Source organism: Gopherus evgoodei, unplaced genomic scaffold (assembly GCF_007399415.2).
Source record: "Gopherus evgoodei ecotype Sinaloan lineage unplaced genomic scaffold, rGopEvg1_v1.p scaffold_178_arrow_ctg1, whole genome shotgun sequence".
NCBI classification, from domain to species: Eukaryota; Metazoa; Chordata; order Testudines; family Testudinidae; genus Gopherus; species Gopherus evgoodei.
Window position 1 is genome coordinate 1 of NW_022059841.1, and position 14,693 is coordinate 14,693.

The 14,693-nt window shown below is 50.6% G+C and overlaps 1 protein-coding gene across 1 annotated transcript; it reads left to right on the plus strand.

Moving 5' to 3' along the window:
- The first annotated feature begins 679 nt into the window (after positions 1-679).
- On the plus strand, positions 680-7,011 carry LOC115640029 (proline-rich protein 36-like). Its single transcript, XM_030542904.1, has 3 exons — positions 680-1,662; positions 3,745-3,833; positions 4,436-7,011. Exon 3 carries the CDS (start codon positions 4,477-4,479, stop codon positions 5,629-5,631), a length of 1,155 nt encoding a protein of 384 aa, XP_030398764.1. The 5' UTR covers positions 680-1,662; positions 3,745-3,833; positions 4,436-4,476; the 3' UTR covers positions 5,632-7,011.
- The last annotated feature ends 7,682 nt before the right edge of the window (positions 7,012-14,693 follow it).

Genomic DNA, 14,693 nt, shown 5'->3' on the forward strand with positions numbered 1-14,693 from the left:
CCCAGCGGGCGGTGGCAGGGCTCTGGGGGAAGGTGTGAGAGGGGCCGGCGGCTTGCTGCGCTTGGCCAGTGCTCCGGCGTGAGACCGCAGACCCCGGAGCTTGCTGCATCAGCAGGATTTATAATGATACACAGAGTCCCAGCAGGCAGCGGCGTGCCATCCAAAATTGGCTCACGTGCAATAGGTTCCCGACCCCTGTAATAAGCATTTCTTGCTCAATTTTGTCCTACTTTTTCGACAACAGATTACAGTGGATCAGTGTATTTGATTGGGGAGAAATGAAGTAATAGCTGCTCAAACTGAGCTTGAGCACTCCTGAATTTTGAGGTGTTCAAATCTGGAAGGCAGGTGCTGGGGGGAAGGGGGCGTGGCTGTGTGCTCTGTGGGGGAGAATGGCAGCAATGTATCTGGAGCTGTGCGGAGCCAGACATGCTGGTCTGAGTGGCATGGTAAGGGGGCTGGGGGTTGGAGAAGGGGTAGAGGGTTCCGGGGGGCAGTCAAGGGCCAGTGAGCAGGGAGGGTTGGATGGGGTGGAGGTTAAGGAGAGCAGTCAGGAGACAGACAGCAGTTGGATAGGCACAGAAGTCCCAAGGGTTTATCAGGGGACAGGTAGCGGGTGGGGTCCTGGGGGAAAGTTGGGAGGGTCTCAGGAGGAGGCAGTTGAGAAGGGAGGCTTAGATAGGGGCTGGGATTCCAAGGGGCAGTTAGGGGCAGGGGTCCCGAGAGAGGGGTATTAGGGGACAAGGATCAGTGATGTTAGGGGGTGCGGGCCTCAGGGGGCAGTTGGGGCAGGGGTCTGTGTAGGGGCAATCAGCGGCCATGGGCCGGGATTCAAAGGGCTTTGGACTGCCCCCAGAGTGCCATGTGCGGGGGAGAAGCCGGAGTTGCGAGGGGCGGAAGGTCAGTGGGACGAGGCAGGGGGTTGAATTGTCTCTGTGCAGCCAGGAAATTCCCCAGGGGGAAAGTGGTGGATGGGGGAATGGGGGGGAGTTAATTGAATCCTGTCCCTGTTTGTGCCACTTGCCTCTCACCCCCGATACAAATGCATGTTTGGGGCTGTTTCCCATGTTCCTCAATCCAAGCAACTTCTCCTTTCTTGGAGGAAACCTGTTGCCCTGAATCATTCTCCATCCTGGAGGCTGCAGGGGATTAAATTTCCTGGTGTTGATCTTTCCCCTCTCCTTTGAGAACCATTTCTTCCTCCCTTTACTTGTATTAAAATGTTTGCTGATGAAAGAGACCAGCCACATCTTTAATACACATCAAAGCCAGAGGCCTCCCTCTGTTTGGGGATCAGTGGTTCCTAGCTGGTAACAGCAGGGTTGATTGGACCCTTTTCTTTTCTCCAGCTGGCACAGAATGAGGTCATCGCTCTGCTTGCAGCGGGGTCCGGAAGTATCCCAAACCCCATGACAAAGGGTCTGTGTGAGGGGTTGATTCCCCCTGTGCTAAGATGTAGCCACCTCTAAGGTGGATCCATGGTGACCATTATTTGCTAGTGACAGGCCACGTACATTTCTTACCTTTCTTTCCTTCCAGGCCTTCCATTGTCCTGTTAAAGAGGCATCCCCCAGGGCTCCCTCTGCCTGTGTGACTGGCCAGCAGGGGGTGGTATTAACTTTCTATCTACTTCTCACACTCGGTGAAGTAACACTTGCACAGGTGGGGAAGGTGTCTGTGTGGGGAGATTTCAGCTGAAGGGGCATTGTGGTAGGGAGAGGCCTCTGGGTGGCTGGGCAGGGGGTACCCTAGTCAGGTTGGTGGGTTGTGGAGGTTTGGGGTTTCAGGGGGTGGTTGTGATGTGCCCATCTCTGAGGCTATGGGTCCTGGAGGTGGGTATCGCTGGGGGCCTGGTGGCTGCAGAACAGCAGGGGTGGGTGTCTCTTGGGGAGGCGGGACAGGGGGTTAGAGGGAGCCTGGTTCTGTGCCAGGGGCTCTGTTTGGGCTTCCCCAGCTGGCTCCTTGGATTGTTGCCATGCCCAGTGCACAGAGCTGGGGGAGAGTGTCCCCAGCGCTAGGTTAGGGGATGCCAGGCAAGCAGAGTGAGGGGTCCCACTGTAAAGCATCAAGGGGTCCTGCTGGGTGGAGGAGGGGTTCTCAGACAAATGGCATGGCAGATCCTGCTGGTGGTGGTGTGGGGGCGGGTCCTAGGCAGGCAGTGAGGAACTGAGTTCCCAGTAGGTGGGTCCCTGGCTGCTGGGGGCTCTTGGTGGGGGGAACCCTTTGGGATTCCCAACCTGACAGTCATGGTCTGGTGGGGATTCCTTGGCTGCTGGGGCTTTGAGGGGTATCTGGGGTCCCTGGCCAGGGACTCTGGGTGTTGGGTCCCAGGGAATATCTGGTGGGCTCCTGGCTGTGCGAACTTCAACTAACCATGATCCTTCTCTCTGATCAACTTGTGCCAAAGTCCTGGCTCCAAGCACTACCCGATATTCCCAAGTCACGTGCCATGTCACTGTGATAACTTTCTATCCACTTATCAAACACTGTTAGTGTGAAATCACAGATTTTGCTTTTCTCCTCTTTTGACAACTGCAGGAACTTTTGGTTCCGTTTAGAAAATTTGTGCCTCCAGTCCTTGTTCTCAATCTGGGGGTTGAGGGAGGTGGGAAGGGGGTCAGCATTGCCACACAATGGTCTCTTCCACAGCATTCTGGACTCATTTCTGAAATCTGATTTCATTGAGACCAATGCTAATCCAGAGTCACTATATGGAAAGACAAGGAGTGACTCCAGATGGACAGTGGGGCAAATGAGGTTAGCAATTCTCTCTGTGAGGAAGGGCTCTCATTAACTGCTCTCCCCAGAGAGCTAAAGGAGGGAAGCTGCTCAAATGCTCTATCCCTCTCTGCTGAAGATATTGGGGTTCAGCTTCCTGGGTCAGATGCTGCAGCCTCCTTTGTGATCTGGGAGACCAGATTTGGCAGCTGCTGTTCCCCCAGTGGGGTTGTGTGCTGGGAAGTGACCTTAATTAAAGCTTGTTCTCTGCCTGGCCCAGGGGATGACTTTCTCCAGCTGTCATAGCCCCCTAGGGCAGCCCTGGGCCCTGTTAATACTAAATTCTGAGCCAGATTCCAAGTAACTGAAAGGAACGAAGGGACAATGCTGGGGTCTGGCCTTAAAATGACTGTGCACAAACAGAGTCCCCTCATTTCTCATCCCATTGGCAATTGCAGGAGCAAGTCCAGCCATGGGGGAGCAAACTACCCAGGAATGGGACTTTCCTACCAGACGGGCAGGGAGAGGAGATGGGAAAAGGAGAAAGAGAGATTGAAAGGGGCAATGAGAGAGAAGAGTTTGGAGAAAGATTTCCAGATCTCTGATCTGCCCAGAAAGATGTATTGCTGCACCCTGGATAGTCACTTTCCTGTAGAAAAGATGAGAATCAGACAGAGGAAAATCCAGTTCCTGACTCCATATTCCCCCTGCTGGGTTGTGGCTGTCATAGGGTCAGTGTCTGAGGGAATCCCCCACAGTGACTCCTTTGGTTCTGCTTTTTTCTAGCCTTGTGTTTAGAGACTTTGTTATGGGATGGGTGGAGGGAGAAGGGAGGTTAAAAATGTCTCTATGGGTTTAGCCTGGCAGAAGAGGCTAGGTCTACACTGTACAAAGAGATGAAGTCTTTTCTCAGCACGGCAGACTCTAGGGTGTCTGTCTGCATGGAAAGGGCCTGGGGGAATCATGCTGTGAAATGAATTAAAGCCTGTTCTGAAAGCTCCACAACTGCCCTTCTCACCCTACCAGGCTGCGGAATAATGTCCATGTTTCACTCCAGTTCATCCCGTCCTCTTGTTGGACACGGGAGAGAAATGGCTGCAGAGGAGCCAGTTCAGGTAGGTATTATCAGGGGGTTGCTGCTGGGTTCCTCCAGGAGGGAGAGGGACAGCAAATACACCAGAGATGAGAAGGTTTGCAGGAAATGCACACGATGGAGAAAGGGAGGAGGACAGAGGTGTGCTAAACCTGCTGGGAGTTATTTAATAAGTGGCCTAGATTCTAGGAACAGACCCATGAGGTTCGGCAGTGGAAATGCTCTAGTTCTTCTTCGAGTGCTGTCCTTGTGGGTGCTCCACTCTAGGTGACAGTGTGTCCCGGCGCTGTCGATCGGAGATTTTCGGTAGCAGTGCCTGGTTGGGGCACACGCACCCAGATGCTACCTCCCATCTAGTTGGAATCTTCCTGAGTGTGTGCACCCCACACCCTCCTCAATTCCTTCTCAACCGTCCTCGGCTGAAGACGGGACTCGGGGCAGTACTACTTTCTCTTCCCTGATCTCTATAGGAAACAGTAACAAACAACATAGAAATAATTATTAATTATTTCCCAGTTGTTTCCCTTCCTTTAGTATAGTTACATAGTTAGTTACTTTGTTAAAAAAAACAAACCCTCAGGCTTGTCTCCCATTGAGTGTCTCTTCTCTAACTCATAATGCCAGGACCTTCAGGTTTCAAAAGACACATCTCCTGTCAGGACTCCATGCCACACTCAGATGGCCACTCTCAATGTGTGAAGTGCCTCGGGGACACCAACATCCCCGCAAAGTGCTTCCATTGTGCGAGCCTCAAGTCAAGAGCTCGTCGTGACAGGGATATGCGCCTCAAGATCATCATGATGGAAAAATCCCTGCAGCCGCTGTCGGAGACGGGAAAGGTAGAACCTGCTCCCACACGCTCCCCAGCCAGATCGGAACTGGTGAGAAGCATTGCTTCACCCTCCCTGGAGTGGAGACAAGAAGTTCAACAGTCTCACAGACGAGACTCTAACAAGGGTAGGGGGTCTCTGGTGAGATCCCTAACCCCTGTGCTGACAGCCCGAAAGACAGCTGTTTCAGCCTCTCCTAATGCCTCAGGAACCACTCTGGCAGAGCTTAGAGGCAGGGAGCAGACCTCCCGCGCGGGGAAGGCATCTACTGACTCGGTCCCCTCAGCGCTGCAAACGACTGCGGCGCGGACAACTCACTCCTCTTCGGCACCGAGGAAGGCTACAGCACCGGCACCACGTTCCTCCTCAGCACCGACAACGGCCGCGGTGCCGGCAGCGCTTTCAGCTCAGACACCCAGAATGGCCACGGCACTTACAGCCTGGTCAGTTTCAGCGCTAAAAGTGGCCGCGGTGCCCCCAGCGCGCTCTGCCTCAGCGATAAAAATAGCTGCGGTGCCAACAGTGCTATCATCCTCAGCACCGCGAAGAGGGTCAGCACTCAGCCACTCATCTGCCCGCACACCAGCAGCAGACCCCCTGCAGGGCACCTCTAGGTTCAACACAGCAGGACACTCTCTGCCACTCTCTCCTACTAAAGAACTAGTGCAGAGAGCAGACATAGATCAGCCTAGAGACCAGGAACAACAGCTTCTCACTCAAAGTGACCTTCTAGTGCCGCCTGAGCCTCACTCTCCACTCCCAGACACAGAGGACTCCTTTCTTGACTTGCCACTTTCTCCACCTGAACTGGCTTTCACCGATGGTGACCTTGAGCTACAGCAGCAAGCGGAGTTCTCCCCTCCTGCTTCTCCTCCACAGGTACCTTTACCACCTCAGGTCACAGCTCAAGCCCAACAGCCTCAGTTTCCCTACGTCGCCCCCCCATGGGCGGTGCCTGGGTTCTCCTACCCCATGCCTTGGCCTCAGTGATACCCGTGGCAGAATCCTCCTACCAATCATCTTCCTTCGGTGCCTCAATCTCCTCCTCCATCCACTTCCAGGGTGCCTGAGCCCCCTCCAGAGTCCGGGAGCTAAGCACCATATCCTGACTTGCCTAACCCTAACTCTCCATTAGCCTCAGATGAAGCCATCTTCCCTCCACCATCCGTGGACGACTGCAAACAATTTCAAGAGCTTTTCAGGAGAGTTGCAATCAGTCAGGATATCCCCTTAGAAGAGGTTCAGGAGAATCAGCACAAACTCCTCAAAATTCTTCAACCGTCTGCACCCTCAAAAATCGCGCTCCCTATAAATGAAGCACTTGTGGAGCCAGCTGACACCCTCTGGCAAACCCCTGGTTCTCTAGTACCAACTTGTAAGAAGATTGAACGTAAATACTACATTCCTGCAAAGGACACAGACTTCTTGTTTTCTCATCTACCACTGAACTCTCTTGTCATTGATGCAGTTACACAGCGAACTAACAGTCACAATATCGACCAACCCCACAAGACAAGGACATTAGACGCCTTGCTGTCCTGGGCCGCAAGGTTTATACATCCTCTACACTACAGTTCAGGATTGCAAACTATTCTGCTCTCCTCGCCAGCTATGATTTTGATAATTATAATAAGCTTCTCGAATTTGCCTCATACATCCCAGAGGACAGAAGAGCAGACTTCAGATCAATCCTGTCTAAGGGACAACTAATCTCCAGAACGGCCCTACAAGCGTCCCTAAACACGGAGGACATAGCAGCCTGTACCACTGCAACTACTGTGGTTATGTGCAGATTCTCATGGCTTTCTGCGTCAGGCATTCCTAAAGAGCTCCAGACCAAAGTGGAGGACCTGCCCTTTGATAAGGACAAACTCTTTTAAAAAAAAACTGATGAACTCCTCTACACCATGAAAGATTCGAGAGTGACACTGCGCACCCTGGGCATTCACCCATCACTTCCCAGGAGACAACGATGCCAACCATACCAAAGACCACGCACACATCAGTACTATTGCCCTCAATCCATACCATATGACGCAAGTAGGAATCGTACTAGACCTTCCAAACGCAGACAAAATCAAAATCAAGCCACCACCTTCCGTCCACCAGGCAATAAACAACAGTTTTGAAGCTTTGGTCGAGGGTCTGCATGGCCACCCCTTGATTCCACCTCTTACTTGTCCATTTGGCCACCGCCTCCAGTATTTCCAACATGCTTGACAGCGTATTACACAGGACCATTGGATCCTTGAAATAGTTCGGACCGGTTACTCCATCCCGTTCATATCCTACCCTCCTACCCTTTCCCCTTCCCCATCCCTCTTCAGGGACCCCTCTCACAAACAGTTACTTCGCACAGAAGTGGCACACCTTCTGCAACTACGCGCAGTGGAACCTGTGCCAGCGCAACATCAAGGGACAGGGTTCTACTCCCATTAATTTCTAACGCAGAAGAAAACCGGGGGATGGAGGCCTATACTAGATCTACGCCAACTGAACAAATTTGTGAGGACACAAAGATTCAAGATGGTCACATTGGGCACAATAATACCTGCATTGGATCAAGGGGACTGGTTCACAGCCCTCGACCTACAAGATGCTTACTTCCATATATCAATACATCCAGCTCACAGACGCTTCCTACGATTCACAATCGGTCAGGATCACTTCCAATACAGAGTTCTCCCTTTTTGACTCTCCACAGCTCCAAGAGTTTTTTCCAAGACCCTAGCCATGGTTGTGGCTCTCCTCTGCAAACACGAGGTTACATTTTTCCCCTACCTGGACGATTGCCTCACCAGGGGCGACTCCTATGGCGAGACACTTCAAGCTGCGTGCTTCGCCATCTCCATTTTTCACAGCCTAGGCCTCCAAATAAACATTCAAAAATCTACCCTGATACCTACGCAACAGATTGAATTCATTGGAGCTCATCTCGACTCAACCCAGAGCAGGGCCTCGCTCCCATACAACAGATTCCTCGCTATCATGCAGCTCATACGTATGCTCTCTATTCGTCCCAGGACGCAAGCAAGAATCTGCCTACAGCTCCTTGGTCACATGGCAGCTACCACCTTCGTCGTTCAACACGCCAGGCTACATATGAGATGCCTCCAGGGCTGGCTCAACTCCAGTTTCAAACCCAGCAGACATCCCTTAGGGATGTTGCTAACTCCTCCATCTCATGTTATAACTTCTCTACAATGGTGGACAAGTCCAGAAAACCTCTGCACAGGGGTTTGCTTCCAGCAACGATCCCCAACGCTCATGCTCACCACGGACGCTTCCCTGATTGCTTGGGGAGCACATATAGGGGAACACAGGGCACTAGGCTGGTGGTCTGCATCAGAGACACATCTACACATCTCTTAGAGCTTAGAGCAGTGAGAAGAGCATGCCTTTTCTTTCTTCCCCTCATAAAGAACAAATACCTGCGAGTCTTAACAGACAACATAGCAGGTATGTATTACATAAACAGACAAGGAGGAGCCCGATCACATTCCCTCTGCATGGAAGCCATTCCACTATGGAATTGGTGCATATGACATCGAATACAGATCATCGCTTCCTACCTACAAGGCTGTCACAACACGACTGCCGACGCACTCAGCAGACACTTCTCGATGGAACACGAATGGGAACTGCACCCCACCGTACTCCAACAGCTCTTCTCCCACTGGGGCATGCTGTCCAAAGATCTCTGTGCCACGACTCGAAACCGGAAATGCCCTCCGTTTTACTCCAGGGCGGGACTCGGGACTGCATCCTTAGGGGATGCATTCGTCATCCCGTGGAACAACTGCCTTCTGTACGCCTTCCCACCTATCCCTCTACTACACAGTGTTCTTCGGAAGATCGCAGACGACAAGGCCCAGGTCATCCTTATTGCCCCGGCTTGGCCGAGACAGACGTGGTACCCTCACCTTCTCTGCATGTCCTCCCGTCACCCATGGGCTCTCCCCAACAGACCAGACCTCCTTTACCAGGACAACAGACGAGTCCTTCACCCCCAGCTCCAAAAGCTCCACCTCACAGCCTGGTTCCTTCGTGGTTCCAAACCCATGAACTAGCCTGTTCCGAGCAGGTCCAGCATGTCCTCTTGCACAGTAGGAGAGACTCCACTCATAAAACCTACCTTCAGAAGTGGAGACGTTTAGCTCTTTGGTGCTCGCGTAACCATTTAGCACCCAATAATATGACCCTCCCTAACATTCTAGACTATCTTCTGAAACTAAAACAAGACGGACTCTCGATCAGCTCCATCAAAGTGCACCTGGCGGCACTTACCACCTTCCGTGACCTATTGGATGGGTACTCACTCTTTAGACACCCTACCATTAAATGCTTTCTCGCTGGCCTGCAAAATCTTTACCCTGAAATTCATCCAACAGTGGCTATATGGAATCTTAATCTCGTACTTCATGCCCTCATGAAACCTCCATTTGAGCTGTTGGCTACCTCCTCTCACCTCCATATGTCCATGAAGGTGCCTTTCCTAGTTGCCATAACATCAGCAAGGAGAGTTGGTGAAATGAGTGCCCTCATGGCCCACCCTCCCTACACAATCTTCTCCAAAGATAGTCACTTTGAGACCACATCCTAAATTTCTTCCTAAGGTGGTGTCAACCTTCCACCTCAACCAACCTATACTTACCTACTTTCTATCCCAAACCTCACAAAACTCCACAGGAAGCAACCCTGCATACTCTCGACGTGAGGAGAGCAATTGCCTTTTATTTAGAATGGACTAAACCATTTCACACGTCTCCATGACTCTTCGTTTCCATTGCCGAAAGAACAAAGGGCATAGCTGTCTCTAAACAACGTCTATCCAAGTGAATCTCTGACTGCATCAGATCCTGTTACCGTGCGAAGAATCTTCAACCGCCCGATAACATTAGAACTCATTCCGCTAGAGCCAGGTCTGCATCCATTGCCTTCTTACACAACGTTCCCATTCCTGATATCTGCAAGGCGGCTACATGGTCATCTGAACACATGTTTGCAAAACACTATGCTCTCATGCAAGACACCACGGCAGACGCAATAGTAGGCCATACAGTACTATCTTCAATACTCCCTGCCGCATCTCCAAAGTCCCACCAACCTTAGTGGGTACTGCTACACATTCACCTAGAGTGGAGCACCCACAGGGACAGCACTCGAAAAAGAAGAGAAAGTTATTCACCTTGCAGTAACTGAGGTTCTTCGAGATGTGTCCCCCTGTGTTTGCTCCACTCCCCGCCCTCCTCCCCTCTACTTTGGAGTACTCGTATGATGCTCCATGGTAGAGAAGGAACTGAGGAGGGTGTGGGGCGCACGCACTCAGGAAGATTCCAACTAGACAGGAGATACCATCTGGGTGCGTGTGCCCCAGCCAGGCACTGCTACCGAAAATCTCTGATTGACAGCACCGGGATGCACCATCACCTAGAGTGGAGCACCCACAGGGACACACATCTCGAAGAACCTCAGTTACTGCAAGGTGAATAACTTTCTCTTTGTGGAGCAGAAAATAACCCAGCTCCATGGGTCTGGGAAAACTGACCAGCCTCATAGTGCTGGAGCCCGACCTGACTAACCAGTGGTGAGATATGAAGGGGGCACACACCTGTGAGGCTTAGGGAGATTCTCCTCCCTTCACATCCAGCTCTTCAGAATGGGGAGGGTGTTGGGCGTCCTACCAGGGAGCTGTCTCTGGACTCTGCTAAGGGCTCCATCTCCTGAATCAGTCTGTGGCTAGTAGGTGTGTGATGGCTCTGCTAGGAGAGAGGAGGGGCTCTGCCTTCATTCTCTCCCCCTGGTGTTTCCTGGATGCTCTGAGCAGGGTGGGAATGGGACTCTGACTGCAATCTACCCAGAGTTTCTGTTTGGCTCCTGTCCCCCATGTACAGAGGGACTGTGAGTGGGGCAGCAGGTACTGAGTGTTGGACTCTTGCTTTTTCAGAGGCCGGTGACCTTTGAGGAGGTGGCTGTGTATTTCACCAGGGAAGAGCGGGATCTACTGGGCCCCACTCAGAGAGCCCTCTACAGGGATGTCATGCAGGAGAACTATGAGAATGTGACCTCGCTGGGTAAGAGTTACTCTCCCTTCAGTTCTTGGAATGGGAAAAGAAGAGTTATAGTACATGCCAGCCACAAAATGCAACCTCTACTCTGCCCTGTTTCAGCATCACCCCAATATGCCAGTGACACACACACTACCAGAGACCCTCCCCTGCTGCAGAACACTTTGGGAACAGAGCGCATGAGCCGTATCGCACGATGTCAAATATCTCCTGTTTGCTCAAGTAAAACTGAGGATTAGGTGCAGCATAATCAGCAGAAGCTTCCTGCCCCTGACCTCTCAGACCCTGAGCCTTCTCCACCCAGACCACAATTATGCTTGGGGTGTAACAAGCAGGCTCCTGGAGTCAGAGCTGCTTGTCCAGGGTTACTTATCACACAGACAGTCCGTGTGTCCTTGAATACTGGTTGGGGGTATCCAGAGAAGGAAGCTCAGTGGCAGATTTAGCGTTAGTGGGGCCCTGTGCTCAGCTCCATTTTAGGGATCCCTCCTTGGGACACAGGCAAGAAAAAGAAAATTCTCTCATTTCCCTCCCACCCCTATTTTTCTTTTTTTTCTTCCTCCTCCTCCTATAAGTAATAGGAAGTAAATGAGGTCCCTTGATTGTTTTTGTAGTCTGAGTTTTCCACAGACCACTTGAAAATCGCTGAGCGTCTCATTGCACCACGTAATGATCTTTCCAAATATTGTTTGTACTGTTCGCTAACTATTGTAAAGCGCTCTGGATAAGAGCCCTTTATAAAAAAAAAAAAAGAAAAAGTTAAACATTAGAGTGCAGGGGCTGGCCAGGAGTTAAGGTGTGGGAGGGGGCTCAGGGCTGGGGCAGGTGGTTGGGGTGTGGAGCGCTTACCTGGGACAGCTCCTGTTTCATGCAAGCAATGCAGGTGGGGATGTGGGGGTGCAGGAATCAGGGTTAGCCGGAGGCTTCTGGGAGGGGTGCAGAGTCAGGGTTCGGGGGTATGTGAGGGGCATGGGGCTGGAGAGGGGAGTGGTTATGGGTGGTTGCAGGAATCAGAGAGGGCAGGGAACTGGAGTGTTTTTGAGAGGAGTGAAAGAGAAAGGGCTGGAGGTGTGAGAGGGGGTGCAGGGTCTGGGAGGGAGGGTGCAGGAGCAGGCTGGAGATTGGGGTACAGGGTCTGGCCAGGTTTTAGGATGCAGGAGGGGGCTCAGGGTTGGGGCAGGACATTTGAGTGTGGAGTGCTTACTTGGGGCAGCTCCCATTTGGTGCGAGGGATGCAGATGGCAATGTGAGGGTGTGTGTGCAGGAGCTCCCATATTTGGTGTTCAGAGTGGGGGTGAGGATGTGTGGGGGGGTGCAGGAGTCAGAGCATGGGGTATGAGGGCTGGGTATGTGGGAGGGGGTGCAGGAGTCAGGGCTGGGGTCCTGGGGGTGCTCCCATCCCCCTGTCCTGGGTGGCTCACAGCAGGGAGTGGGGAGGTATATGATAGGAGAGAGCTTTGTAAAGCAGTGAGCAAGCGACCAGGAAGCTTTGCAAACAGGGCTGCTAAAGGAGAGTTTCGTGACGGAGTTTGGAAGGGGAGTGGGAAGGAGGCGAGGTTCTCTTGCCATTCTTTAAACCATTTAAGCTATAATACAAACTTCTTGGTTGAAACACAAACCCTGTTGTTAACCTAGGTATCTGTAGGAGAGAATGCAGGCAGAAGCCCAGCAGGAGAGTAGGGGCTAGCCTGTTTATTGCTCTCAATGTAGCATGTATGATTACCTGCCCTGTGGGTTGCTGGCTTACGTATGCATTCAGTGCAAGGAGTTCCTGGCCCTCAGAGACCGCATGGAGGCTTTGGAGGCCAGGATGTTGGAACTGGAGACCCTAAGGGAAGCAAGGAGGTATGTTGATGAGGCTTTCCGGGATACTTGTAGATTTCTCCCACCTCCGGTCAGACAGCCACTGTGCTATTGAGGAGGATGAAAGTCCCAGGGAAGGAGAGCAGTCTGTGGGAGTGTTGTAGGCACACAGGGTGCCCAAGGCAAGCAACAGTGGTTCGTTGCCCAGCGTGCATAGCGCCAATAAACACACCAGGGTGGAGAAGCAAGCAAAGTTTATTTGAGATTTTAAAGTGGTGCAGGGAGGCTGACACCTCAAATCAAGCACAGCTAGAACAAGCAGTCTGTTCCTTTATATTCCATGAGAACTTTTTTTGCTGACTAACAATTCCCCATTTTCCCTCCCTCTTCTGTCCGGCTGCAGCATTCTTTCCTCCACACACTTCTTTGTCTTTTCCCTTCCTCTCTCCCTTTCTGCTTCAGAGACATGTATGCTGTATCTAAAAGCGGCCTTGAAACTTGCTTCAATTTAGCTCCAGTATGTTACAGCAGGGAACTGGCTGTTACAATCAGAAAACTAACTGCTGACATTACATTTTACAGCTTTTAACATATTAGGTTATACTAGGTTACACAAAGTGTTTAACATGGAGGAACATTGGTTCATTGAGGCCTGAGCAGGAGGGCTTCATTGGCACTTGTGATTTTCCACCCTCCCGAGTTACCTACAGTTATGCCTAGTGACACCAACAACTTTCTTCTCTGAGAACACTAAACAAACTTTTGGTTGAGTTTTTTAATACTTTAAGGACAAAAAGCAATTAAGCTCTAGGGAGCTGGAGTGCTTTACAGCAAGCAAGCAAGAGGAGAGTAACAATACACAACAGCACACCAGTGAGCAGGAGGCGAACAATGCCTCCCCTTAGTCCTCCCAGGTTGGGTAACCAGTCTCAGAGGAATTTAGAAATAGCGGGTTTTCTTTCCTGGGCCTTTTACTGTTTAAAAGTGTTTGGCTGACAGGATGTGCTTGTTAATATTGTGTGTGTTTTCTGGGACATAAGTACAGCATTTATTTCCTATACAGGCGCACCCCTCCCCCCCTCCGTGAAGCCACACTTTCACTCAGGAAGTGTCCATGTATGTCTTTATGATTACAGATTAGATGGTATTTTTGATGCGTCTGTAAGGTCAGTGGGCCAAGTCTGGTAATTAAGATTACTTCGAATGGCCATCAACTAGTTATTCAGGAAATTCCGAATTTCTAAACATACTAGATCCCACTGAAATGCCTTTCCAGCCTTAGTTATATTTAATACCATTTTTTCTTGATGTAGTACTATAATACACCTGTTATTTAACTACTCTCAGGTACTTTTAAAATGCATTGACATTAATAGCATGGGGGGAGGGTTATATTATTAGTTACTTTTCAGGACACAGGGCGCAGCCTGTAGAATAAACCCCAAGCTTCAATTAAACCACATTCCCAAGCACAGGTTTCACAAATGTTCTCCCGCCAGTGTATAATTTTTTGTTTTTTAACCAAGGTTAGTTTTTAATGTTCTTTTTAGTCAGGAATTTTCAGACTTATGCAATTTTTGAGTGTTTCTTTTTTTTCTCTTTTCCAAAACAGTTGTGGTTTAGCGTTCTACAGGGGAAAGGTTACCAGCACATTACCCTGTAATGGTTTTGATTTTTTTAGAAAAATTTAAAGGCACAGTAGATGTGTCAGTGGACAACAGAGAGGTTACTAGCTCTTTACCTTGTACTTTTTCCCTACCGTCCAGAAGGCACAGTGGAGCTAGAAGGAGAAATAGGCTAAACCTTAATAGGAGAATTCTCCCAAGGTGGAGGGGTCTTTTTGCAGTGAGAATCATGGGTCCAAGCAGTTAGCCTTTGGCACTTTACAGCAGTGTTGGTAGTCAGCAGGACTTAATAAGGGCCTTTTTAGCATGGAGCCAAAGCAGTTTTTTGTTGGTGGACCTTTACATCAATTTAGTTTCCTGGTTCCAAGGAGTGGCATGGCTGCTAGGGTTTTTGGGTAGTGCTTCCTTACCTGTGAGAAAAGAAACCTAACACATTTTATTAGTGCCTGGCAGTGTTTTGCAGATTTTATAGCTGCGTGGGCAAATTTAAGCCCTTCTTTTTCTGGTTGTTAGCCAAGTCTTAACTGTGAGCAGTGTCCTTGAATGGAGTTAGTGT